At 47.8% G+C, this 27047-nt stretch overlaps 1 protein-coding gene across 1 annotated transcript in view; it reads left to right on the forward strand.

Annotated features, from left to right (window-relative positions):
* PCSK4 (proprotein convertase subtilisin/kexin type 4) overlaps positions 1 to 26816 on the forward strand; it is a 30713-nt gene extending 3897 nt beyond the window's left edge. Inside the window, exons 2-15 of the mRNA XM_043976760.1 lie at positions 5386 to 5490; positions 9369 to 9464; positions 9637 to 9765; positions 10772 to 10848; positions 10964 to 11052; positions 12222 to 12394; positions 19572 to 19787; positions 19904 to 20004; positions 20624 to 20727; positions 20819 to 20936; positions 21887 to 22066; positions 25424 to 25548; positions 25755 to 25874; positions 26260 to 26816. Coding sequence (XP_043832695.1) covers positions 5386 to 5490; positions 9369 to 9464; positions 9637 to 9765; positions 10772 to 10848; positions 10964 to 11052; positions 12222 to 12394; positions 19572 to 19787; positions 19904 to 20004; positions 20624 to 20727; positions 20819 to 20936; positions 21887 to 22066; positions 25424 to 25548; positions 25755 to 25874; positions 26260 to 26816 — 2190 coding nt within the window. The remainder of the gene's footprint in view (positions 1 to 5385; positions 5491 to 9368; positions 9465 to 9636; positions 9766 to 10771; positions 10849 to 10963; positions 11053 to 12221; positions 12395 to 19571; positions 19788 to 19903; positions 20005 to 20623; positions 20728 to 20818; positions 20937 to 21886; positions 22067 to 25423; positions 25549 to 25754; positions 25875 to 26259) is intronic.
* Positions 26817 to 27047: the final 231 nt, after the last annotated feature.

Raw genomic sequence — 27047 nt, forward strand, 5'->3', positions numbered from 1 at the left:
ACTCAGCATCAGTTCACATAAGTCTTCCCAGGTTTCTATGAAACCATCCCTTTCATCAAGTCTTACAAGACAATAGTATTCCATTATACTCATATGCCTGCTATATTATACCATAATTTGTTCAACTATTCCCCAATTGGTAGGGACCTGCTTAATTTCTAGTTCTTTGCCACCATAAAATGAGCTGTTTTAAAGGTTTTTGTACATACAACGCCTTTTCCTCTCTCTTTGGTCTCTTTGGACCCAGGACTAGTAGTGGTATTTCTGAGAACTCATACTTTACTGAGAAAACCAAGATCATTTGCCATGAGTTCCCTCTTATCTGCCATTCTACTCCTCAAGATTCCCTGTCATCTCTCCTCCTGGTGGTCCTTTTCCTCACTAGAAGCAATCCCTCTGCTTGTGCCTTGATCTCACCCCCGCCTCAGTCAGCTGGCCCTCCAGTCTTCCCTTCTCTGTCTCTCATTTCATTTCATTTCTTTTTTCTTTTCTTTTTTTTGGTGGGGCAATGAGGGTTAAGTGACTTGCCCAGGGTCACACAGCTAGAATGTGTCAAGTGTCTGAGGTGGATTTGAACTCAGGTCCTCCTGAATCCAAGGCTGGTGTTTTATCCACTGCACCACCTAGCTGCCCCTCTCTCATTTCTTTTCAAATGATTGTTTACCTATTGATTTGTCTGGGTAGTTCTCTCTACTCCTCCAGGAGAGCATAAGCCCTTTGAGGACCTAGAGATAATTTTCCATGTTTTCTTTGTATAACCAGAGCCCAGCACAGGCAGTATGGTCCAGTGGAAAGAACAATGTCAGATTCAGAGACAGACAGAGGTCCTATGTTTGAATCCTGATTTTGCTCCTCTCTGACCTTGGGGAAGTCACAGCTCCCTGGGCCTTTGCTCCTCCTCTATAAAAGGAGGGGGTTGGACTAGGAAGTCTCTAAGGCCCCTTTCCAGCTCTAAATATACAATCTAAGTAGGTGTTTAATAAATGCTTGTTGGATTGGATTAGACATAATCAGGAGCAAGTCACTTAACTTTTTTTTTTTTCAGTGAGGCAATTGGGGTTAAGTGACTTGCCCAGGGTCACACAGCTAGTAAGTGTCAAGTGTCTGAGTCTGGATTTGAACTCAGGTACTCCTGACTCCAGGGCCAGCGCTCTATCCACTGCGCCACCTAGCTGCCCCAACTTAACTTATTGAATTCTTCAGTTTTCCCATCCGTAAAGTAAGGATAATTATAATAATAACTCACATATCTGTAGCACTTAAAGGTTTTGTTGTTTTTTTCCAAACAAAACAAAACACCACACTTTAACTATCTCATTTGCTTTTCACAATGATCCTGGGAGGTAAATACCATGGCAAGAATAACACCCATTTTACAGAGGAGGGAACTGAGACTTGCAAAAAGGAAGTGACTAATCCAAGCTCATTAAGCTAAGAAGGGTCATAGGTTGAATTTGATTCTAGTCCTCTCCTCACTCCAAGTTCAGCCCTTCTCTCACTGTAGGATGCTCTTGTTCTATGATACATCTGCCTTCCTCCTGGGATTGTGTGCTCTGAAAAAAAAAGAAAAGTGGGAGTTGTTACAAGGAGAATCACAGGAACATAGTATCTTAGAAACCCAGGAGGGGAGGAGGAGAGAGAATCTCAAGAAGTTGGGGAGTGGGCCACTGTATCAAATTCTGAATAGAGATAGATGAAGGAGGCTGAGCTCTGACAAAAGGCCATTGGATTTGGTGGTAATGAGGTCATCAATGACCTTGGAGAGAGTTGTTTCAATAGAACCCAACTGCCAGGGTTTGAGGAGTGAGTGGGTATGGGGGAGTGGGGGAGGTGGGTGAAAACAGGCCACACACACCAGCTATCCCTTGGAGGACCTGAGTGCAGACATAGTTATGCATTCAGCTCTGCTCTCCCTGCTGTGAGCTCCCCCCCCCCCCCCGAATTTCCACCTGGATGCCCTGCTGACATCCCAGACTCAGCATGTTCAGAATGGAATCTATTGACTTCCCCAAGAAACCTGCCTCTTCTCCAGACTTCACTTATTTCCTCCCAGTCCCCCCTCAGAGGGTTCTTGGTCTGACTTCATCCCCCAGCATCTCAGCAATCTTCAAGTCCTAGAAATTTTGACTACTGCCTCTTCTCCCAGTTTACATGGCCGCCATCTTGGTTTAGGCTTCCCATCACCTCCCACAGGAACTCTTGCAGTACTTCGCTAAGTGGTCTCTCATTGCTTCCCTCCCCCTGGGTCTTCCTTTTCCATTCCACTCTCCATATACCTTCCAGACATCATCTCAACATATGGGTCTGATGGAATCATTCCCCTCCTCCAAAGCCATTAGCAAGTGCTTCCTTGTGGCCCATAAGATAAAATGCACACACCTTACTTAGCTTCCTACTCTCTAGATAGATCCACAGTCTGGTCCCAGGCTGCCTTTCCTGCCTTATTTCTCTTTTTTGTAACCTCCATGTTCTAGTCCAAGTGGACCATTGTTTGGTCTTTGAAGGCCACTGTCATGGGGAAAATGGGGTTGGGGGTAAGGGGTAGGGGTTTGGGGTCCTTAGGAATTCCTCTTTAAAGAATTACACCCCCCCCCAAAAAAAGAAAAAAAGGGTAGCTAGGTGGCACAGTGGATAAAGCACCAGCCCTGGATTCAGGAGGACCTGAGTTCAAATCTGGCCTCAGACATTTGACACTTACTAGCTATGTGATCTTGGGCAAGTCACTTAACCTTCATTGCCCCATTTAAAAAAAAAAAGAATTACACCCTCTTGCACACAAAAGCAGTTAGAATAAGATAGTAGTTTATTTAGAATAAGGAGAAGGGAAGGGAAGGGAAACCATGAAAGAAGTCCTTGGATTTCTCATGGGGAGAAAGGCATGCCACAGAGAGAGTGGCTCTGAGATACCAATCTCCTGGAGCAGGAGACAGGCAGGTACTTTTATAGAGGACTGACTGGAAAGTTCCTCTAGTGAGGGAGGACCATCCCCCACTGGTGGTGGCTGGGGGAGTTGTCGGAGGGGTGGCTTCTGATCTCTCAAGCCATCTCTCTCCTCAAGACACAAAGGAAGCAGCCACACCCAAATTTAACTCCCCAGGGGTAAGGGAGACTAGAATGAAGTTAGCTCAGTCAGATCTGGTTCCACTTATCTCTTTAGGTGTGTCTGTCCTTTGGTTTAGCTTCTCAAGGAGAAGGTTCCTTGATGTGCCCTAGAGAACTTTTGGGGTGCTATGGGCCCATAACAGCCACCATATTTTTGGAATGGATCCCTCCTTTCTGTTCAAAATGACCATCTATATACTTATGTGTGCATAGCTTCTCCCTCTCCCCTGAGCCAGGACAAAGACCGTTTTCCATTTTTCTTTGTAATCCCAGAACCCAGTGCAGCAGTATAGTACAATGGAAGAAACATTTGGATTTGGAAACAGGGGAGGAATTATTAGGCACCATGCTAGGTACTGGGCAAAGACTCCAGTGGCATTCTATCAGGAGAGAAGGTTGCATAAATCAATATCTATACAATATATAAAAGTAAAATCAAGGTAAATTTGGGGAAGAGGGCACAAACAGCTGAGAGGGAGGATCGGGAGAGGCTTCATGTAGACCTTATTGCTTGAGCTGAGTTTTGCAGGAAACGGGGAGTCTACAAGGCAGAGATGAATGAGGAAGGAGTGCATTCTAGGGATGGGGGAGAGACAGTGGAGACCTGGAAAAGGGAGATAGAGCGTGATGTATAAACAAGAGCACAAATGCCTTTGGGGTGGGGGAACTGTAGAGGACAGGAAGGGGAGGAACATGTAAGAAAGTTGGAAAGGTCAGGTGAGGCCAGATTTTAAAGGGCTTTATATGTGATCACCTAGAGGTGATAGGGAGCTGTTGGAATTTACTGAGTAATCGAGTGACATGGACTTGAACTTGAAGAAAAATCACTTTTTGCCACTGTGTGGAGGATGGATTAAAAGGGGTAGAGACGCAGCTCAGGCCATTGTAGTTGTCCAGGAAAGTAGAGTGGAAACAGACTTCAGTGGCCAATCAGTCCAACCCCCTCTTTTTACAGAGGAGGAAACTGGGGCAGAGGTTAACTGATCCTTATCTCCCCTAAAGGCTCAAGTCAGCACCTGAATGACCTTGAGCAAGTCTTTTTATCTTTCTCTGGGCCAGTTTCCCCATCTGCAAAATGAGAGGTTTGGACTAAGGCCCCTTCTACCTTTAGACCGGTGAGCCTGTGGTCTTCCCTGAAACCTCCCTTCCTCCCTAGACTCCCAGCTTAAAGCATTTTCTCAGCTGTCCAGTTTTCCTAGAGCACTTTGCTTGGCTCTCTTCTCTGCCCCCATCCCCATACCTTGTTTCACACTTACCTGTGCACATGAGGTATCCCAGGGAGTAAGATGTAAGCTTCCTGAAGGCCAAGTCACTTTTTTGTTTGTTTGGGGTTTTTTTGCTGGGCAATGGGGGTTAAGTGACTTGCCCAGGGTCACACAGCTAGTAAGTGTCAAGTGTCTGAGGCCGTATTTGAACTCAGGTCCTCCTGAATCCAGGGCCAGTGCTCTATCCACTGTGCCACCCAGCTGCCCCCAAGTCACTTTTTATTTTTGTTTCCACAGTGCCTAGCAAGGGCCTTGAACAGAGTAGACATTTAAGAAATATTTATTGAACTAAAGTTGATGTGAGCATCCACCCACCTGCTTCCTCATTTGCTACACATATACACACAGCTCCCTCCTGGACACATCTGGAGGCCCACAGAGGGCCCCTTCACATGCACTGTCTTGGGGCAGCTAGGTGGCGTAGTGGATAGAGCACCGGCCCTGGAGTCAGGAGGACCTGAGTTCAAATCCAGCCTCAGACACTTGACGCTTACTAGCTGTGTGACCCTGGGCAAGTCACTAAACCCCAATTGCTTCACCAAAAACAAAAAACAAAACACATGCACTGTCCTCCCGGGAGCACATATGGCTCTTACTTTATCATTTAATTGACAGCATCACTCCCTTAAGCTCAGAAATAGGTACATACATCTGTGCCCTAGACACGGCTTTGCCCAGCTGTTTCCTACTGCTTCCTTCCCAAATTTTCTCCTCCCCAGCTCAGTCACAGAGAAATACCAAACACCCCAGCCCCTACCACATCACTAGAACTCACCGTTGCGTGGCCAAGCACAATCCCATTCTGGGTGAGGAAGGGGACCAATGGAAGGGAAGACCCTGGTGGGCACCCTCAGGAAGCTGGATCCCTTATCATGGGTCAGGCTCCCAGAGGTGTGGGGCAGTGGCAAGCCAGGGGGCAGGGGTGATGCTGGGCTGACCCTCCCTGGTATGGTATCAAGGGGACCCATTCCTCAGGTCCCAGTTCCTTCAACCCCTGGCTTGGCCATCTTCTCTGCAGGTCATCCAGGGCCAGCACTATTACCACTTCCAGCATCGGGGTGTGGCTGCGAGAGCCCTTAGCCAGCACTGGGGCCACAGTCTAAGGCTGAAGAAAGACCCTAAGGTGAGTGGGGGAAGGGGGAGGAAAACCCTAGGTTTTTTGACCATATTATTTTACCTGCCCCACTTCTCTTCCTCCTGTCCTTGGGGGTGGGGGAGGGCAAGTTGGAGGCTATTATTATTATTATTATTATTTTTGGTGAGGCAATTGGGGTTAAGTGACTTGCCCAAGGTCACACAGCTAGTGTCAAGTGTCACCTAGCTGCCCCCAAATACTGAACTTTTTTTTTTTGCGGGGCAATGAGGGTTAAGTGACTTGCCCAGGGTCACCCAGCTAGTAAGTGTCAAGTGTCTGAGACCAGATTTGAATTCAGGTCCTCCTGAATCCAGGGCCAGTGCTTTATCCACTGCACCACCTAGCTGCCCCTGGAGGCTATTATTTTATAGCCTCAAAATCATATCACACATCAGAATCTTGGGAAAATGGGCCCACAGAGTGGCAGCAACTTGTGCAAGGTGAGTGAGTAAGGAGGAGGACTAGAATCATGGGATTGACAAATCTCAACACTTCTAATACTTGTTCTTCGAAGGTCTGTAGCAGTGGAGAACTCCTTACTGTTTGAGGCCATTCATACCAGTTTGGAGCAGCTCTCATTATTTGGCAGTTTTTTGTTTTGTTGAACTTAAGTCAGCTTTCCTGAAACCAGAGGTGTGCTGGAGCAGCTCTAACCCACTCTCTGGAACCAGAAGACATACCTCAGAAGTCCCCTAACACTGCAAATCCCTGCCTGATTTTATTGTTTTGATTGTCTAGACTTAAGAAAATGATTGAAAACATGTTAAAAATGCAGATTAAACTTAAAAGATGTCTTGCATTTTCTGAGAGCCTGGTTGTTAAACGTTTATTAGCACACTCTTGCCTGAAATCCACTTATCCTTTTTTGGTCTTCTGGGGCCAAGCAAAGCAAGTTTAACTCCTCTTATCCATCACAACCTTTCTTTTTGTTTTTGTTTTGAAGTGACTTGCCCAGGGTCACACAGCTAGGAAGTGTTAAGTGTCTGAGGCTGGATTTGAACTCAGGTCCTCCTGAATCCAGGGCCGGTGCTCTATCTACTGTGCCACCTAGCTGTCCCTTAAGGATGGATTTGAACTCAGGACTTTCTGGCTTCAAATCTAATGCTTTATCCACTATGCCACCTAGCTGACAGGCCGCTACCCCTACCCACCCCAAGACTCAGGGGATATCCTTTTGTTGGCTTCACAAGGTATGTGAGTATCCACTTTTGCTCCACCCCACCCCAACAGCTCACTTTATTGGCTCTTTAAAAAAAAAATTACAAATTTAGTAAGCGACAATGAAAACCTAAAAATATAAAATAAGGCGGAAAATCTTACATAAGCCCCTTAGCATTTAAAGAGGTACTGTAGGGGCAGCTAGGTGGCACAGTGGATAGAGCACTGGCCCTGGATTCAGGAGGACCTGAGTTCAAATCCAGCCTCAGACACTTGACACTTACTAGCTGTGTGACCCTGGGCAAGTCACTTAACTCCAATTGCCTCATCAAAAAAAAAAAAAAGAAAAAGAAAAGAAATGAAATCTAAAGAGGTAGTGTGGGGTAGCTGATAGAGAGGTGGTCTTGAAGGCAGAAAGACTTGGATTCTGGTCCTGCCTTTGACAATGACTGACTGAGTGAGTCACTTAACCTTTGTTTTGTTTGTTTTTGCAGGGCAATGAGGGTTAAGTGACTTGCCCAGGGTCACACAGCTAGTTAAGTGTCAAGTGTCTGAGGCTGGATTTGAACTCAGGTCCTCCTGAATCCAAGGCCAGTGCTTTATCCACTGCGCCACCTAGCTGCCCCCTGAGTCACTTAACCTTAGTGGTCTGGGGACTCTAAGACTGACCTGCATCTTCTTCCTACACTAATGCTTCTTATCTTATTTAACAAGGTCAACCCTCATATATTATATAACAAGCCACAAATAAGGAAAAATGATCTTTTGTTTTACCCTGTGTCTCCTTCCATGTTCGTCTGAAGTTTTACTTCCTCTGTTTTTTTCTTTAAAGAAAAAAATACCCTTCCCTCTCCCCTTTTTTTTCCCCTATAAGGCTTGCATGCAGTCATCAAGGCAGGTAGATGGCAGAATATTAGATAGAGTATGGATAAAATCTGGAGTCAAGAAGCCCTGAGCTCAGGGCTAGGTGGCACAGTAGATAGAACACCGACCCTGGAGTCAGGAGGACCCGAGTTCAAATTTGGCCTCAGACACTAGCCATGTGACCTCTGTCAGCCTCAGTTTTCTCAATAGTTGAATGAGAATAATAATAGCTGAGGGTTGTTGTGAAGGTCAAATGGCATGATATATAGAAAACAGCATGGTATGTATAAAACATGTCACATGGGGCAGCTAGGTGGCACAGTGGACTGGCCCTAGAATCAGGAGTACCTGAGTTCAAATCCGGCCTCAGACACTTAACACACGCTTACTAGCTGTGTGACCCTGGGAAAGTCAGTTAACCCCAATTGCCTCACTAAAAAAAAAAAAAAAATTAAAACACATCACAAATTTTAAAACACTATGTTAATGTTATTGGGTTCGAATTCAGGCTCTTCTGCTTACTAGCTGTGTGATCTTGGGAATGTCACTTCTCAATGGCTTTAGTTTCTATCTATAAAAGTAGAGTATTGAACCATATGCTTCAGTCTAGTGGATCTAGCTGCTGTTCCTGGTATATCACATTCCACCTTCCATTGGTATGTTTTTGGGCTATTTCTTTTGCAGTTCATGTTTATTATGATATTTCATGACATTATTTTTGGTCCAGATTGGTGATTTCATCAGTGCTGGGAGCTCAGGGTGTGGGCATTCTCTTCACCAGCATAGATCAGTAGCTCCTCTGTAATTTACAGTCTCAGAGTTGCCTGGGGGCACTGACAGGTTAACTCATTACCCCTTCTTTAGGTTCACAGCTGGTGGATGTCAGAGGCTGACCTTGAACCCAAGAGGTTCAAGGCTTGCTTCTTAAGGTTGGTCCATTCTTTATCTCACACTGCCTCTCACCTGTGTTGATACGCCATATTTTATTCAACCATTCTCCAATTGTTGGAGATGGAAGTTGTCTTCCAATTTATTTGTTTTTGCAAAGAAAACCTTGAATAGTGCCACCTCCTCCAAGTGTTCCCTGATTTCTCTCCTTCCCCTCTTCCAGGTGAAAGAGATCTATTTATCTCTCTGACTTTGAGATGTCCTCCCTCATCTGATTATTTGTGCCTCTGCTACATGGACGTGCTTTGCCAGCCTAATCCTTGGGGGTGTCTTATCCAACCTCTTGGGCTCCGAGTTTCTCAGTGCTAGAACTAAGCATATTCATGTTAGTTTTTCTCCTGAGCAGCAAGTATAAAGCTTAGCTTACAGAACAATGGGGCAGCTAAGTGGCACGCATTGGATAGAGTCAGGAAGACTCAACTTTCTGAGTTCAAATCTTGTCTCAGACACTATCTGGGTGACCCTGGGCTAGTCACTTAACCTGGTCTGCCTCAATTTCCTCATCTGTCAAATGAGCTGAAGAAGGAAATGGCAAACCACTCTGGTATCTTTGCTAAGAAAACCCCAAATAGGGGGCAGCTAGGTGGTGTAGTGGATAAAGCACTGGCCTTGGATTTAGGAGTACCTGAGTTCAAATCCAGCCTCAGACACTTGACAGTTACTAGCTGCGTGACCCTGGGCAAGTCACTTAACCCTCATTGCCCCTCCAAAAAACCAAAAACAGAAAAAAGGAAAAAAAAAGAAAACCCCAAATGGGGTCACAGACAGTCAGACACGACTGAAACGACCAAAGATCAAAATAATACAACAGCAAATAGTAAAGAAATGAGTGTTTGCAGAACTTCCCGGATGCCTGAAGTCTCTGGGTGGGGAAGACAGGGCTGGTATTCTTCCAGGTCCACTGGTTTGAGCAGCAAACACTGAAGCGCCGGGTGAAGAGAGAGAATTTTGTGCTACCCACAGACCCCTGGTTCTCCAAGCAGTGGTATATGGTAAGAAGGGTGGGCACTGGGGGTGTGGGCAACTCCAGAGCCCCTGAATAGGGAGTAAGGGGACCGGGTGAGGAGCAAGGCTTCCCCTGAGCCTGAGACTCCACTGTGTGGAGTTTGGGGCCCCCAGGCTGGGGAAGTCCCCTGCAGGGACCTTCTGAAGCTCCCCTTCTAGAACAAGCAAGTCCACCCTGACCTGAACATCCTGGAGGCTTGGAAGAAAGGTTACACAGGCCAGGGGGTTGTGGTGTCCATCCTGGATGACGGCATAGAGAAGGACCACCCTGATCTGCAGGCTAACTACGTGAGTGCAGGGGCCTGGGGGCAGGGGACATGACATGGGAGGTTTGAGGACCAGGGATTCTTAGAGCCCCCTCCCCGGAATGACCATACTGGAACAGAACCTTCATACGGAGCCAGAACTCAACAGAGGGAGGGAGTACTAAAAACACAGAATGGATCAAGAATCAGAACCTGGCTTGGAATTCAGTTTCTTCTGTTTCCTTAACTGTGTGATCTTGGGAAAGTCACTTCCCCTCAATGACCTTAGCGTCTATCTATAAAAGTAGAGTGTTGAACCCTATGCTTCAGTCAGACGGATCTAGCTGCTGTTCTCTATACATCCCATTCCACCTCCCGTGGGTATGTCTCTGTGTCCTCCTTCCCAATGCTTGGAACCCTCTCTCCCTTGCCATCCAATCCTGGAAACCCTGAAAGGCGCAGCTCAAGTGTAACCTCCTACGGAAACCCCTGGTGGTTAGCGTTCCCTCAGGTTCCCCCAAATGGTTTTGTGTGTCTTTATCGGCGCACATGTTGCTTCTCCCCAGTAGAATGTAAGCCCTGTGAAGGCAGGGTCAGTTTCACTGTTGTCTCTGTAGCCTCGGCAGCCAGCCCAGGGCTGGGCACAGAGCCCAGTAAAGAAATGCTCATGAAATGGAAGTGAATTGGATGGACCTTTGAGGTCCCTTCCTGCTCTAAGTCCTGGGATTCAATGGTGTGGGTTCAAATCCCATTGCTTTTGCTAGGGGAGCCAACCCATACCTGGCCAAGAATCCTTTCAACACTCCCAACAAGTAAATGGTCATTCAGCCTTTACCTGAGACCTTAAGTGATCAGGGGGCCCATGCTCTCCCAAGGCTGCCTGCTCCTCTTTGGCATGTACTCCCTGTGAGGAACTTCAGATCCCAGCTCTGCTACTTGTTGTCCTGTGTAGCCTTGGACAGGTCACTCAATACTTAAGGCCTCAGTTGGCCAACTAGATGGTCTCCAGAGCTTCTTCCAACCCTAAATCCTATCATCTTTTGGTCCAGGATCACCTGGCCAGTTACGACTTCAATGACCATGACCCTGACCCACAGCCCCGATACACCCTCATGGATGACAATCGGTGAGCTTCTTGCGCGGGTGCTGGTGGAGAGGCGTACAGGGGTGCCTTCTTTGGAGCTTCAACTGAGGCGAGGGATGGACCATCTCACCAAGCTACTCTTTCTCCCTCTCCCCAGGCACGGGACTCGCTGTGCTGGGGAAGTGGCGGCTGTTGCCAACAATGGGATCTGCGGCGTGGGTGTGGCCTACAATGCCAAGATTGGAGGTTGGGCCCCATCGGGGCAGGCAGGGGGCAGCACGGGGTGGTGGGCATCCTTGTTTCAGAAGTGATTTCCAGCCAGAGATGGAACTAGAACCCCTTAGGGGCCTTCCCAGTGATAAATCTATGTTTCTGGTGATGGTCTTGAGATGAGTGCCCCAGCCCCCCATGCCAGGGTGCTGCTGCCTGCCACAAGGCAGGTAAAAGTGGCACTGAGGCTCAGTGCTTCAGAGTGTCACAGAGGGTGCTCCAGGTTCTGGTGTCTGTGGGTGGGAACCACTGTCTAAGTAGTACATTGGGCACATGGAGTCATTTCTAAAAACTATTGATTAGAGTTGGGAGGGCCCTTAGAACATGGAATGTCAGATCTAGAATGGACTTTAGAACAGGGAATGTCAGAGCTGGGGGATCCTTAGAACAGGGAATGTTAGAATTGGGAGGGCCCTTAGAACAGGGAATGTTGACTGACTGCCTGATCTCTCTTGCACATGACAGCCCTCAAATACTTCAGGCTAGACAGTCTCAAGAACCACAGAATTAGAGACCTGGAATGGACCTTAGCACCTAGTCCAACCGCCACATAAGAGAGTTATTGCTTATCACCTGGCTGCTCTACTTGAGGACACCCCCAGCCCAGACTCCTCCCAACCCCCCTCTGGAAGCTTGTTATTGGGATAACCTCATCATTCTGTACAATCCCATAATCACCCTCTGTCTTTCTGATTGGAAGGAAAGTGGGGCCTTGAACTCCAAACCTCCCCTTAAATAGGGAGAGCTCAGCTCAGACATCTCCCTCATTCCTCCAGGCTGCTAGGCTTTGAGATTTCTCTGTCTCCTCTCATCTTCACTCAAAACAACACGCGCATTCCGGTTTCTCAACTCTTCTGGGATGTGCTCGGATTCTTCTCCTTAGAGAATGTTACCGGGTCAGCAGCAAAAACAGTTTGAGAAGTTCTACTCCAAGTCATAGGAGGCTCTTTCCAGTGTCAATGCTCTACGTTCTAGGGGCTCTTACCACTCTAGAGTCTTGGCTGTTGGGGGCAATGTGGAGTCCTACAGATATCTGAGTCTTGACTACAAATGCAGGCCAGGTGTGGGGATGGAGAGAGCCTTGGGAAGTGGGTGGGAGGTCCCAGACCCCACCCCCATCCCCACTTCTCTTCCCTCATCCCCAGGTGTGAGGATGCTGGATGGCCCCATCACTGACATTGTAGAGGCCCAGTCCCTGAGCTTTCAGCCCCAACACATTCATATCTATAGCGCCAGCTGGGGTCCTGAGGACGACGGGCGCACAGTGGATGGCCCTGGGGTGCTGGCTCAAGAGGCCTTCTCCCAGGGCGTCAACACAGTGAGTTGGAGCTATGGCCATGTGTCCTGGGGATACTTTTCCATACACACCCAAGACTAACCCTTCTGTTTGTAGTTCAGAGCCTGTCCTAATGTACAGCTAAACCCAGACTCAGAGGTAAGGTCAGATTCAACACCAGTAGGGGGAGGTGATGATGGTTTTCAAAAATTAACTACATTTTTGTTGGCATCTTTTGTTTTTACATCTAAACATCCCCCTGTATCTCTCTCCCTCCTACCATCCAAAAGGTCATCCTTTATGAGAATTTCTTTCTTTCTTTTTTCTTTTTTTCCTTGTGGAAATGAGGGTTAAGTGACTTGCCCAGGGTAACACAGCTAGTGTCAAGTATCTGAGGCTGGATTTGAACTCAGGTCCTCCTGAATCCAGGGTTGGTGCTTTATCCACTGCACCACCTAGCTGCCCCTAAGAATCTTTAAAAAAAAAAAAAAAAAAGAGGAAGAGAACACAAATTAAGAAAAGCTGGCCAAAGCAATCTGACGATATTTGCAATGTTCCACACCTGTGGGATACCCTTCCCCCCCAATTTCTGCAAAGGAGTAAGGGAGGGGTCTTCTTGTAGAGGGTGGTGATTTTTTTCACATTTCTGTGGTTCTTCAAGATGTGCAAAGTGCTTTCTTCCCAATAATCTTGTGGGGAATACCCCTGTTTTACAAGTCAGGGAATCGAGGCTCAGAGAGAAGTGACTTGTCAGGGCCACACGGCTGTGATGAAACAGATAACTTTTGCCTATTAGACCCCCATCCTTGCCCTGGACCTCACGTCCTAGCAGTCAGACCTCAATGGCTATTGACAGAGGGCAAGACTAAAACCCAGTTCAGTCAGGAAACTCACTTTCATGTTCTAGCCCTGCAGATCACTCAGTCTTCCTCACCTTCCTTTTTCTTGGAGATGCAGGGCAGGGTAATGTGGGGAGACTTGGGCCTGGCGGGGAAGTCCTGTCTCAGCTCTTTACAAGCCGTGGGACACTGAATAAATCCTCCTTCGGAGCCTCGGTTTCTTTTTCTTTTCTTTTTTTTTTCTTTTTTTCAGGGCAATGAGGGTTTAGTGACTTGCCCAGGGTCATACAGCTAGTAAGTATCAAGTGTCTGAGGCTGTATTTGAACTCAGGTCCTCCTGAATCCAGGGCCGGTGCTTTATCCACTGTGCCACCTAGCTGCCCCCAAGGCTTGGTTTCCTTATCTGCAAAATGGGGATAATAATATACTTCCTACCTCACAGGACTGTGCAAGTAATAACTCTATAAACTATAAAGTGCTTGAGAAACGTGGGAAGTTATCATAACGTCATTCATATTCTTAGAATTCTTTACAGTTTAGGGGCAGCTTAGAAAAGAGCTGGATTTGCAGTTGGAAGACTTGAGTTCAAATTTGAGCTCTGCCTCTTACTAGCCAGGTGGCCTTTGGGCAAGGGACTTCCTCTCAGTTCAGCTCAGCTCCCCTCAGTTCCCTCATCTGTAAAAAGTGAAGGGGCAGGTTTGGAGGAGACAGTGGCTAAGGTCCCTAGAAGCCCCAGGTCTGGGAAGCTCCACATCATTGATGGTGTTCTAGGCCACAGTCGCATCTGGTCCTTATCATACCCTGCGTGAGGGAGGTGGCACAACTACTGATATAACATGGTATACCCTAGACCTGGATCCTGCAGGCCTGAGTCTGAATCCTGACTCCACCAACTTACTAGCTAAGGAACTTTGGCAAATCAATTCAACTAGTATTTAATAAGCACCTTAATAAGAAGCTAGGTAGCACAGTGGATAAAGCACCGGCCCTGGATTCAGGAGGACCTGAGTTCAAATCTGACCTCAGACACTTGATACTTACTAGCTGTGTCACAGACCCTGGACAAGTCACTTAACCCTTGTTGCCCAGAAAAAAACCAAAAAGACTTAACAAAACAAAAACAAAAACAACCCCCCACCCACACAGAAGCAGCAGTAGCTAGGTGGTGCAGTGGATCGTGTCCAGCCAGGAGTAAGAAAGACATCTTCCCGAGTTCAAATCTGGCTCCAGATACTTATTAGAAATATGACCCTGGGGCAGCTAGATGGCACAGTGGATAGAGCACTGGCCCTGGAGTCAGGAGTACCTGAGTTCAAATCCGGCCTCAGACACTTAACACTTACTAGCTGTGTGACCCTGGGCAAGTCACTTAACCCCAATCGCCTCACTAGAAAAAAAAAATTACCCTGGGCAAGTCACTTAATTTCTGTTTGCCTTAATCTACCAGAGAAGGAAATGGAAAACCATTCTAGTATCTTTGCTAAGAAAACCCCATGGACCCTTGATTGCACATGTATAACCTATATCTAATTGCTTTTTAATTTTTTTTTTAAGTGAGGCAATTGGGGTTAAGTGACTTGCCTAGGGTCACACAGCTGGTAAGTGTCAAATGTCTGAGGCCGGATTTGAACTCAGGTCCTCCTGACTCTAGGGCTGGTGCTCTATCCACTGTGCCACCTAGCTGCCCCTGCTTTTTAATTTTAAAAAACAAATGTTAAACATTGTTTTTACATGTAACTAGGAAAATTATATAAAATTATTTTGTTTTGTTTTGTTTTTGCGGGGCAATGAGGGTTAAGTGACTTGCCCAGGGTCACACAGCTAGTAAGTGTCAAGTGTCTGAGGCCGGATTTGAACTCAGGTCCTCCTGAATCCAGGGCTGGTACTTTATCCACTGTACCACCTAGCTGCCCCCAATATATAAAATTATTCATAAAAAGGAAACCCCATGGACAGCATTGATGTACTGTGGTGCATGGGGTCACAAAGACTTGGATATGACTGAACAAGGTGCCAGGCTCTGTACTAGATGCTGGGATGGATTGAGGACAGCTCCCTGGGGACTAGGGGGAGGGGTTCCATTGTGCCCAGAAGATCCCTCGGTGCAGCCCTTTTTCCTGATTGCCTTTCTCAGGGCCTTGTTCTCCCTGGCAAAGAGTGCCCAGCCGCATCTATGATGCTCTGTTCTTAAACTTTCCCAAATTAATAGATTAATAAACAATCAATAACTCCTCAATAAATAAGGACAAATAGGTTAATAAATCTTCACCCCCATTACTTGCGAGTGAGGGTCCTGACCCTGCACAGTAGACGAGGCCTGGAAGCCCTCACCCGCACACAGAGCTGCACACAACTCCTTTGGGAGCTGCCTCGGGGCCAATATGTGTCTGCCCCAAAGCCCATAGCCACAAAATATAGGGGAAAAGCAAAGATATCAAAAGAAAATGCCAAGCTTTGCCACTCCTTCAAGCCCACACAAGTTGGAAGCACTGGGGTTGCTATGGGGTGCAACAACAACCTTACTATGGACCTGTTGTCCAGAGAGAGCGGATGATCCTTGACTTGTGGCCAAAGCTTTGGGCTTATAAGTACCACGTCCAATCTAGGGGACTTTTCTAAATCATCACTCTTTGGTTTGTTTTGTTCCCACCCAGAGTTTCCCTCTGGGAAAGCTCAGAATATAATTTAGGTCATGGATTCTAGAGATGAAAGGCTTGCTGGGTCCTGAGTGGAAATACATTTTTTTTTTTTTTGTGGGGCAATGAGGGTCAAATGATTTCCCCAGGGTCACACGGCTAGTAAGTGTCAAGTGTCTAAGGCCAGATTTGAACTCAGGTCCTCCTGAATCCAGGGCTGGTGCTTTATCTATTGCACCACCTAACTGCCCCAAGGCTTGCTGGGTCCTATACAAGCACTGGAGATAATGATGCCAGCCTTTATTTCATGCTATGGAAAATGCAGAAAGGTCCAACTTCTCCCCCAGACTCATAACACAGGACACAAATTCAGACACCTGTCAGAAACAAACAATGAACTTGGGGTTGCTTGAGAAGCGGCCTGTCTTCCTAAGAGCTCATGGTAATAGCAGAGGATGGACAAGATCACAGCAGACTCCCTCGTGCTGTTCCTTAGTCCCTTGCTCTTCTGACTCTGGGACCATATGCACAGTCTTCTCCTCCCCCAAGAGGCTGACCCTCCAGAACTCCTGCTTCTGTTGGTAGAAGACTCTATTCCCCAAATCCTTGAGCATGGGGTTAGCACAGAAGCAGACAGGAGGCTGGTACCACTGAGGGAGTCAATCATAGAATAATAGTGAGCATTTATAAATCAATTTAAGGTTTGCAAATCCTCCCATGAGAGGTAGGTACTCTTCTATCCCAATTTTACAGATAAGAACACTAAGGCAGGCAGAGGTTAAGTGATTTACCCAGGGGTCACACAGCTACTAAGCTTCTGAGGTGGGATTTAAACCCAAGTCTTGCTGATTCCAGATCCAGAACTCTATCCACTGCACAACCTTTCTTCCTCCAATCTCTGTGAGCCATTTCCTCTCTTGTAAAATGGGATAAATGATTATTTGTGATTTCACACAGGTAGTAAGGGCAGTGTTAGGACTGGAATCCAAATCCTGTGATCCTAATACTATATAATACTATACTTTAGTATTCCTTCTTGTGGGCAACTTGGTGGTGCAGTAGATAGAACTGGGCCTGGAGTCAGGAAGATCTGAGTTCAAATTTGACCTTAGACACTTACTAGCTGGGTGATCCTGGGCAAGTCACTTAACTTTTTTTTTTTTTTGCTCGGGGCAATGGGGGTTAAGTGACTTGCCCAGGGTCACACAGCTAGTAAGTGTCAAGTGTCTGAGGTCAAATTTGAACTCAGGTATTTCTGAATCCAGGGCCGGTGCTTTATCCACTGCGCCACCTAGCTGCCCCCTACTTAACTTTTTTTTGGCCTTACTTCTCTCATCTGTAAAATGAGCTGGAGAAGGAAAATGTCAAACCACTCCGGTATCTCTGCCAAGAAAATTTCAAAATCAGGGGCAGCTAGGTGGCACAGTGGATAAAGCACCGGCCCTGGATTCAGGAATACCTGAGTTCAAATTTGACCTCAGACACTTGATATGTACTAGCTGTGTGACCCTGGGTAAGTCACTTAACCCTCATTGCCCCGCAAAAAAAAAAAAAAAAAGAAAAGAAAAGAAAACTTTGAAATCAGGTCACAAAGAGTCAGACACAACTGAACAGCCACAAATTCTGTCTTGTGGAAAATGAGTTCCAGATCTTTCAAGGGACTCATATAAGGTCATGCAGCTAATAAATGCCTCCAGGCCTTCCAGGGTTGTTGTGGGGAATGTACTTTGAAAATGATGAACCCCACAGAAATGTTACTATCACCATTTTTTGGTCCATTGTCCATAATGATGATGATGGACGATATTACCTAGGTCTTCTGTTGCCATGGTAACCTTTCTCTTCTGGACCAGTTTGGTCATCCCATGGCCAAGGAGAATGTTAGAGTTGGAAGAGACCTTAGAGATCAGCTATGCCAGGAGTTCTTTTTTTTTTTTTTTTTTTGGCGCGGCAATGGGGGTTAAGTGACTTGCCCAGGGTCACGCAGCTAGTAAGTGTCAAGTGTCTGAGGCCGGATTTGAACTCAGGTACGCCTGAATCCAGGGCCAGTGCTCTATCCACTGCACCACCTAGCTGCCCCTATGCCAGGAGTTCTTAACCAAGGGTACATGAACTTAAAAAAATTTTTTTTTGTTAATAACTGTATTTTCAATATAATTGGCTTCCATTGTAATCTTTTGTATGTGTTTTATTTTATGAATTTGAAAACATTGTTCTGAGAAGGGGTATATGGGCCTTCACCAGATTCCCTGCCAAAGGGGTACATGATCCCTGATCTAGATGAAAGATGGGAATAGTCAGTGGTGATGGCGTTGTGGGGAAATAGGCACACTGGTACGTTATTAATGGAGCTGTGAATCATTACCATCATTTTGGAATTATGCAAACAAAGAGGCTAAAGTGTCTATACCTGGGGGCAGCTAGGTGGCACAGTGGATAAAGCACCGGCCCTGAATTCAGGAGGACCTGAGTTCAAATCCAGCCTCAGACACTTGACACTTACTAGCTGTGTGACCCTGGGCAAGTCACTTAACCCTCATTGCCCCTCCCCCCCAAAAGATGTAATAATAAAGTGTGTATACGTTTTAACTCCAGAGATTCCATTGCTGGGCTGATAGCCCAAAGAAGCCACTGACAAGAAGAAGGTCCCTATATGCACCTAAATATTTATAGCAATGCTGTTTGTGCTAGCAAAGAACTGGAAACAAATTAGATGCCCATCAATTGAGGAGTGGCTAGACAAATTGTGGTATAGGATTGTAATGATAAATCACTATGCTGTAAGAAATGATAAATATGGGGCAGCTAGGTGGCACAGTGGATAGAGCACCGGTCCTGGAGTCAGGAGTACCTGAGTTCAAATCCGGCCTCAGACACCTAACACTTACTAGCTGTGTGACCCTGGGCAAGTCACTTAACCCCAATTGCCTCACTAAAAAAAAAAAAAAGAAATGATAAATATGGCGAATATAGAGAAATGTGGCAATCTTCATGAATGGGTGCAAGGCCAAGAAAACAATGCACGATGGAAAGTGGGAAAACCCCCAAACAGTCAAAAACGAATGTTGCAGGGGGCAGCTAGGTGGTGCGGCGGATAGAACTTTTTTTTACAGATGGGGAAACTGAGGTTCGGAGGAGTGAAATGATTTCCCCCAATTCCCAGAGGTCATAGGTTCCTATTTAGAGCTGGCAGGGTCCTTAAGGGATCTTCTTAGACAACCCCTTCATTCTACAGATGAGGAAACTGAGGCTCAGAGAGGAGAAGGAGTTTGCCCATACACAGAGCCAGGATCTGGACCCAGTTCCTCATCCTCTCAGTGGTTCATTATTTCTTCCACCATCCCATGCTGTCTCCCTCTGAACGAATGAATGAGAAGCTCAAGCAGGAAGGGGTCTCGATCTGTCCCTACTGGCTCCACCATACTCTGCTTGGTTCCAGACTGACTTGACTCCCCAGGCAGAGTGGGGAGATGTTAGCCTGTCTCCTCACCCTCCAGGGAGAAGGATGGCCAAGGCCAAGGCATGGGCCCCCGGGCAGCACAGTGCGTTGGGAAGAGCCATGGCCTTGGAGTTGGGTTTCTGTTCGTGACCTTGGGCCGATCTTTTCCCCTCTCTGGGTCTCATTTTCCTGACTTGGAAGAGGAGGGTGTTGAGCTAGATTTCTAAGGTCCCTTCCAGATCTAAGTCGCATAAGCATTTTCTCCCCTGCCCCACTGACCCCACAGCACCCCACCTCTTTTCCAGGGTCGTAGCAACCTGGGCACGCTGTTCGTCTGGGCCTCGGGCAATGGCGGCCTCCACTTTGACAACTGTAACTGCGACGGCTACACCAACAGCATCTACACGCTGTCCGTGGGCAGCACGACCCAGCATGGCCTTGTTCCCTGGTACAGCGAGGCCTGCGCCTCCACCCTCACCACCACCTTCAGCAGTGGCCTCACCAACGACGACGGGCAGATTGTAAGTGCAGCTCCCAGCCCCGCCCCCATGGTGAGCTGCCACTCCACCCCCAGGCCCCCCCCACCTGGCCATCTGAAGGCTGTAGCGCTGCTTTCCTCTCCATCCCCCACCTCCAGGTGACCACAGACCTGCACCACAGGTGCACAGATAAGCACACGGGAACGTCGGCCTCTGCCCCATTGGCTGCTGGCATGATCGCCCTTGCCCTGGAGGCCAAGTAGGTGAATCAGGGCTGGGTCTGGACTGCATCACCCCCACCCCTTTCCCCAAAGGGCTCCACTCACCAACTCTTACATGCAAGGGGATGAGGCAGCATCATTAGTGAAGATATCGCCCCCTCCTAGGTCTCAGTTTCCTCATCTGTAAAGTGGGAGGGTTGGACCAAATGATCTATAAAGTCCCTTTTACCACTGACGTTCTGAATTTTTCCAGCCCTGACATGTTATGTTTTAAGATCCCTCCTAATTCTGACATTTTGTGTTCTAAGGGCCCTCCCAGATCTGACATCCTGTGTTCTAAGCACCCTCCCAGCCCTGACATTCTCTGTTCTAGGTACCCTCCCAGCTATGATATTCTGTGTTCTAAGGGCCCTCCTAGCTCTGACATCCTTTGTTCTAAGGGCCCTCCCAGCTCTGACATTTTGGGTTCTAAGAGCTTTTCCAGCTATAACATTCTGGATTCTAAAGGCCCTCCCAGCTATGACATTCTATGTTATTTGAATTTCTTCCTCCAGTTTGGCCCTCTCTCCTATACCTCTTCCTTCTATACCTGTTTCCTTCTAGAACCTGAGTTCTTTTTTCCTTTCCCAATCCCTTACCCTGTCCCCTCATCCATAGCCCTTTCCTTACCTGGCGGGACATGCAACATCTAGTAGTGAGGGCTTCCAAGCCAGCTCAACTGCAGGCCGAGGACTGGGCCACCAATGGAGTGGGACGCAAAGGTGAGGTGTGTGGGGAGGTCCTGGACCCTGGAGGACCTGCCCTGGAGTTCAGGGCCAAGAAACAGATGGCCCCGAACCTATCTGCCCACAGTAAGCCACCACTATGGCTATGGGTTGCTGGACGGTGGGCTTCTGGTGGATTTGGCCAAGAAGTGGAGGATAACGAAACCCCAGTTGAAATGTTCTATCAAGGTCATCAGCAGTCCCATGTGAGCCTCCCCCCCAACCTTTTCTCCACTTCCCCCATCCCATATGCAGCCCTAGCCCTGTGCATCATAAAATCACTGTTTAGAGCCAGAGGGGGTCATTTTGTAGATGAAGAAATGAAAACTCAGAGGAGGTAGGGGTTTGTTCAAACATACACAGCCAGGAAAGAGCAGACTCATAATCTGTACTCTTCCCACTATGCTGTTCTCCAGTCTAGTATAGGATGGTAAGAGTCTGTGGCATTTGCCTTTCTTCCCATCTATCCCCTCCTCCTATGGTCCTGGGTCCTGCTGGGCCCCCTAACTCACTTTATTTCCTTCCATCAGCAGTCCCAGTGTGGCTCCCTTCTTAGGCCTTTCATCATTTCCCCCCAGGTCTTGTTTTTTTTTAAGGCAATCAGGGTTAAGTAACTTGCCCAGGGTCACACAGCCAGTTAAGTATCTGAGGCCAAATTTGAACTCAGATGCTCCTGATTCCAGGGCCAATGCCCTTAGACCTTTCTTATTCATTCTGCTAAAATATAAGCCTAGTGTAAGAAGCATGGTGGAAAGAGTTTGGGAGTCAAAAGGCCTTGGTTCACACCTTAGCTCTAACTTGTGCGTTACCTTGTTGGTGCCAAGGTTGGAATAGATATCTTTTAAAGACACCCTGACCCCTGACCCCCCAGCTCTGACATTATGTTTTCTAAGGTTCCTCCTAGTTCCCACAGTCTGTGTTCTAGGGGCCCTTTAGGCTCTGACCTCCTATGTTCTAAGGACCCTCCTGGTTCTGACTTTCTGTGTTCTAAGGGCCCACCTAACCTGGACATTCTCTGAGTGTTTCCCTGCCTGGCCAGGGTCCCGGTCACTTTTCCTGGGTTCTCCCCTGCTCCTGGCCCCACCCCAGGGTGAAGAGGGTCTCAGCTGCTCCATGTGACTCCTGTGTTCTCATCCCCCACCCCACCCCTGGGCAGTCCCATTAAACCAAGGACGCAGGTGAGGCGAAATGTATCAGCCTGCCGAGGGGACGACCCCCACATCCGCTCACTGGAACACGTCCAGGTACAGCTGTCCCTCACCTACAGTCGTCGAGGGGACCTGGAGATCACGCTCACCAGCCCCATGGGCACACATTCCACCCTTGTAGCAGTCAGGTGAGCTCAGCCTCAGTTTAATTCAATCCTTGTTCATAGTCCTGGTGCACAATAGATAGGACAGAGATCCTGCCCTCCAGGAGCTGATGCTCTAACTAAGGGTTAAAGGTGGGGTTAGGACATAAGGGAGACTGAGCCCAGTGCTAAGGGGGAGGGTCTGGCTTTGAAAAGTCAGAGGCCCTAGAAAGTGATGTGTCTACACAAGGCAACTGACACATCAGCTTCTTTCTTTCTTTCTTTTTTTTGGTGAGGCAATTGGGGTTAAGTGACTTGCCCAGGGTCACACAGCTAGTAAGTGTCAAGTATCTGAGGCCAGATTTGAACTCAGGTCCTCCTGACTCCAGGGCCGGTGCTCTATCCACTGCACCACCTAGCTGTCCCTCATCAGCTTCTTAAAAGACAGAATGTACAGAGAATGAGAAGGAAACATCATTGATGAGTTCAACTCACTTGGCCCAAGCCAACTATATACTCAGCAGGGGACTGGATGAACTGGCAGATGTGGTTGTCAGGTCACTGCTAGGGACCTTGGAAAGATTATGGAGAATGGGAGAGGTACCCAAGGGGGAGAGAAAGGCAAATATTGTCCTGATTTTTAAAAAGAGAGGGAGGGGCAGCTAGGTGGCGCAGTGGCTAGAGCACGGGCCCTGGTGCCAGGAGGACCTGAGTTCAAATCTGACCTCAGACACTTGACACTTACTAGCTGTGTGACCCTGGGCAAGTCACTTAACCCTCAATGCCCCGCAAAAAAAAAAAGACGAAGAAAAAGAAAAAGAAGAAGCCCTGGGCTAGACAGTCATATAGTGACTGACTCCACATTCAGGTAGATTTAGAATTGATTGAATGAACAGCTATTATGTAGTTATTAATGAGAGTATATCATCTCATTGATTGTTGGCCTTGGGAGGGGGGAGAGAAGGGAGGGTGGGAGAAAAATTTGGAACTCAAAAAATATCTTTACATGTAATTGAGAAAAATTAAAATAAATAAATTTTTTTTAAAAGAAAGTATATCATCTTGGAAAGAGATTTCCAGGGGAGTGCCTAAGACTCTATGCATGGCCCAGGGCTGTTTAATGTTGTCCAAAGAAAATCTTATATTATAACTTGGATAAGGCTTAGCTGGCATCCTTATCAAATTTGCCAATGGTACAAAGCCAAAAGGAATAGTTAATACATTGGATGGGGATGGTCAGGAGTCCAAAAAGAAAATCTTGATGGAAAAACATTGAGCTGAACCTTAACATGAAATCTAATAGAGATAAATAGAAAGTCATAATATTGGGCTCAAAAAATCAATTGCACAAACACAAGATTGGGGAGAGTATGATTAGACAGAAATTCATCTGAAAAAAGATCTGGGAGTTTTAGTAGATCGTAAACTCAACATTAATCAGCAATATGATTTGGCACCTGAGGGAGTGAATGTGATATTTAACTGCATTGAGAGTCATAGCAAGCAGGAATAAGGAGGTGTAATAGATTGACCCATGTTGCCCTGAGCAGACCGTGTCTGGAGGCCCGAATTCCGTTCTGATCTCCTGTGTGTGAGTTTTCTAAGCAAAAGCTGGGTGACCAGTCAACAAGCATTTCTTTATCATGTGCCCTACTCAATCTGAGGCATTGGAAATGCAAAGACAAACTCAATGTACAAAGAGAATAAGGAATTTACATTCTATTGGGGGAGATAGCACAGCATCATCAATCCCAACCTAGCTAGCATCTCTATAGCATTTTGAAGTTTGCAAAGTGCTTTATAGTTATTTTATTTTATCCTCACAGCCTTGAGGAGGTGGGTATATACACACTAAGTATCAACACATACAAAGTAAAAACGAGGCAATTTCAGGATGGGGGGAGGTATTTGGGGCTGTTGGGGGGTGGGAGAAAGATCAGGAACAGCCTCCGGTAGGTGGTATCCCTGGGGATGAGCTCTGAAGGGCATCAGACATTCTAAGAGGAGAAGGGAGTGCATTCTGGGCAAAAGGGGACAGCCTGAAGCAAAGGTATGGAGAGAGGAGATGGAATATCACATACAAGGAGGGGCAATCAGGCAAGTCTGGCCAGAATGTAGACTGGAGTTGGTGAAAGGGCGGGATGTGACATCAATCTGGAAAGACTGGCGGGAGCCAGGTGGGGAAGGGCTCTAAGCACCAACCTAAGGAGTTAGAGATTTTTCAGCAGGCGGTGATTGGGTCAGAGATATGCTTTCGGAAAATTATTTTAGCAATTATGTGGAGAATGGAACAGAGAGGAAACTGAGGCTGAGAGAGATTCAGTTACTTTGCCTGGGGTCACATAAGTGTTTGAGGTGGAATTTGTTTTGTTTTGCTTTTTTGGGGGCAGGGCTATGAGGGTTAAGTGACTTGCCCAGGGTCACACAGCTAGTAAGTGTCAAGTGTCTGAGGCTGGATTTGAACTCAGGTCCTCCTGAATCTAAGGTGGGTGCTCTATCAACTGTGCCACCTAGCTGCCCCTTTGAGGTGGAATTTGAACTCGGTTCTTCCTGAGTCCAGTGTCCTTGGCCATGGAGACACATAGTGGCCTCTTTCAACTGAAATTCGGTCATTCTGGGACTGTGGCACCTGGAGGAATCAGGAAATGCTTCCTGGCAGACACCCCACCTGATATGGTCCTTGAAGGAAGGGAGGCCCTTCAGTCGATGGAGATGGGGGTGGAAAGAAAGGAACCCTTTCCAAGAATGGGGAGGCCCAGAGAGGAGAGAGCAAAGGAAGAGGATGGAGAAGGGGGGGGGCGGGGGGCTAGTCTAGTTTGACTGGAATGTGGAGTACAGGAAGGAGAGGAGATGAGACCAGGGAGGCTGGAGTCAGATTGGGAAGGGCCTTGAATGCTAAGATTACGAATTTACCCTCTATTTGGCATTTGGGGTTGGTTGGTTGGTTTTTGAACTGTGTAAAGGGTAAGTAAGAGTTTGGCATTAGGAAGATTCCTCAGGCCGCCTGTGGAGATGGGGAGGGTCTCAGGGCAGGATGATAAGGACCTGACTGTGGCTTAGAACTTCCCTGGTCCCCTCACTTCTGCCCCCACTGTCCCCACCTCTTCCTGGTAATAGTAGCATTTATATAGTGTTTGAAGATTTGCAAAGGGTTTTACAAGTGTTATTTTATCTTTACAACAATCCTGGGAGGTAGGCACTATTATTGTCTCCATTTTATAGATGAAGAAACTGAGGCAGAAAGAGATGAATTGACTTGCCCAGGGTCACACAGCTAACAGACATCCGAGGCCAGATTTGAACTGGAGTCCTTCCTGACTCCATTGGGTTACCTAGTTCTCCTCCAACCTCGGTGCCCTCCATCTCTGCTTTCCCCAAAGCAGCTCATTCTCCCTCCTTCAGGCCCTTTGACACCAGCAGCCGGGGTTATAAGAATTGGATCTTCATGTCCACGCACTTCTGGGATGAGGACCCACAGGGCATCTGGACCCTGGAACTAGAGAACAAAGGCTATTATTATAACTTTGGTGAGGCACTGAGGAGAGCAGGGGAGGAGGGGGGGGAGGGCATGGAGGGGGAAGAGGAGGAGGGAGGGGAGGTCCCCTAGAATCTCTAGGGATTCTGCCCTGGAGGCTTGGCTCTCCTCGTGCTCTTAGACAAGATACCCGCACCCCTGCTCTCCCCACTATAATCATTATCCTCTCTGCCCCGCTTCCCACCTCACACTGTTCAGGGACTCTTCAGAGCTATACTCTGATTCTGTATGGGACAGAGGAGAATATGTTGGCCCGGAAGCTGAGCACGCAGGTGACCAGTGAATGCTTGCAATGGGACCCCAAGGGCCTGTGCCAAAGTGAGTGACAGGCCCTGGCCCCTGGCCACTTCAGACCATGGGAGAGATTTTGGGGACAGGAGCTGTTATGGCCCAGTGTAGTGGATTGGAGAGGGCACTGGGCATGATGTCAGGAAGACTTGGGTTCAAATCCTATCTCAGGCGCTAACTTCAGGCCCCTGGGCAAATCACTTAATCTTTCTGTGCCTCAGTTTCTTCATTTGTAAAATGGGGGGGGCGGGACTGGACTTAATAACATGCCTTTAGGGTCTCTCCCCGATATAAATCTGTGATCCTATGGCCCAGCCTCCCTGAATAATATGTCCAACATCTCTAAATGCCTCCAATCTATCCCTGCCTCATTCATACTATCTTTGGTGTGTCTGATTCTATCATCTCCCTACAGAGTGTATCAGCCCCTACTACATCCTGGGCCGCTTCTGCCTCTCCTATTGCCCTCCCCGATATTTCAACCGGACTCGCCGGGGCTTAAGGCCCGAAGCTGGCCATCCTGCCTCCAAGGTCCGGGTCTGTGCCAGCTGCCACCCTTCCTGCTATACATGTCAAGGCCACTCGGCTCATGCCTGCACAGCCTGCCCGCCCCACTACACCCTGAACGCGCGGACTCATTCCTGCTCCCCACCCCCAACTACCTCCTCCCTCTCCCTATCACGGTCCCAGCTCACCAGCTCTTTACCGCTGGCCCAGCCCAAGCAGTTGAAGACAACGACCGTGGTGATCCTGGCCGTGGCCTGCAGTATTCCCCTCTTCTTCTGCACTGTCTACTTCAGCTATCAACTGCTGAGATCGCGCCTGGGCAGCCGGCACCGTCCCTGCTGCCAGGCTGGGGCTGGCCCTGGGCCCGGCCCAGCCTACCTGGCCTCTCGGACCACTAGCCCTGGTATGGCTACATCTTCTGGGCCAGCCTCAGACCTAGACAGTGATAGCTCCTCCCCTGGCTAGTCCTCACAGCTGCTCTGGAACCAGAACACAGATTGTCTGGGATGGGTGGGTGGGGTCCTCCACTTACTGTCTCCCTCTGCCCTGGTACCTGGATTTTCTGGGCTGATGAACCTGCTGAGCTTCTTCCTGCCTGGGCTCTAGGAGTTCCCCCTCCCCTGCTATTTGGGAGCCAAGGTGGGACTATCCCTTGGCTTGAGTTTTCTTTCCCTGGCCTTGGTGGGTAGAAGGGAG

Source organism: Dromiciops gliroides, chromosome 1 (assembly GCF_019393635.1).
Source record: "Dromiciops gliroides isolate mDroGli1 chromosome 1, mDroGli1.pri, whole genome shotgun sequence".
Lineage (NCBI taxonomy): Eukaryota > Metazoa > Chordata > Mammalia > Microbiotheria > Microbiotheriidae > Dromiciops > Dromiciops gliroides.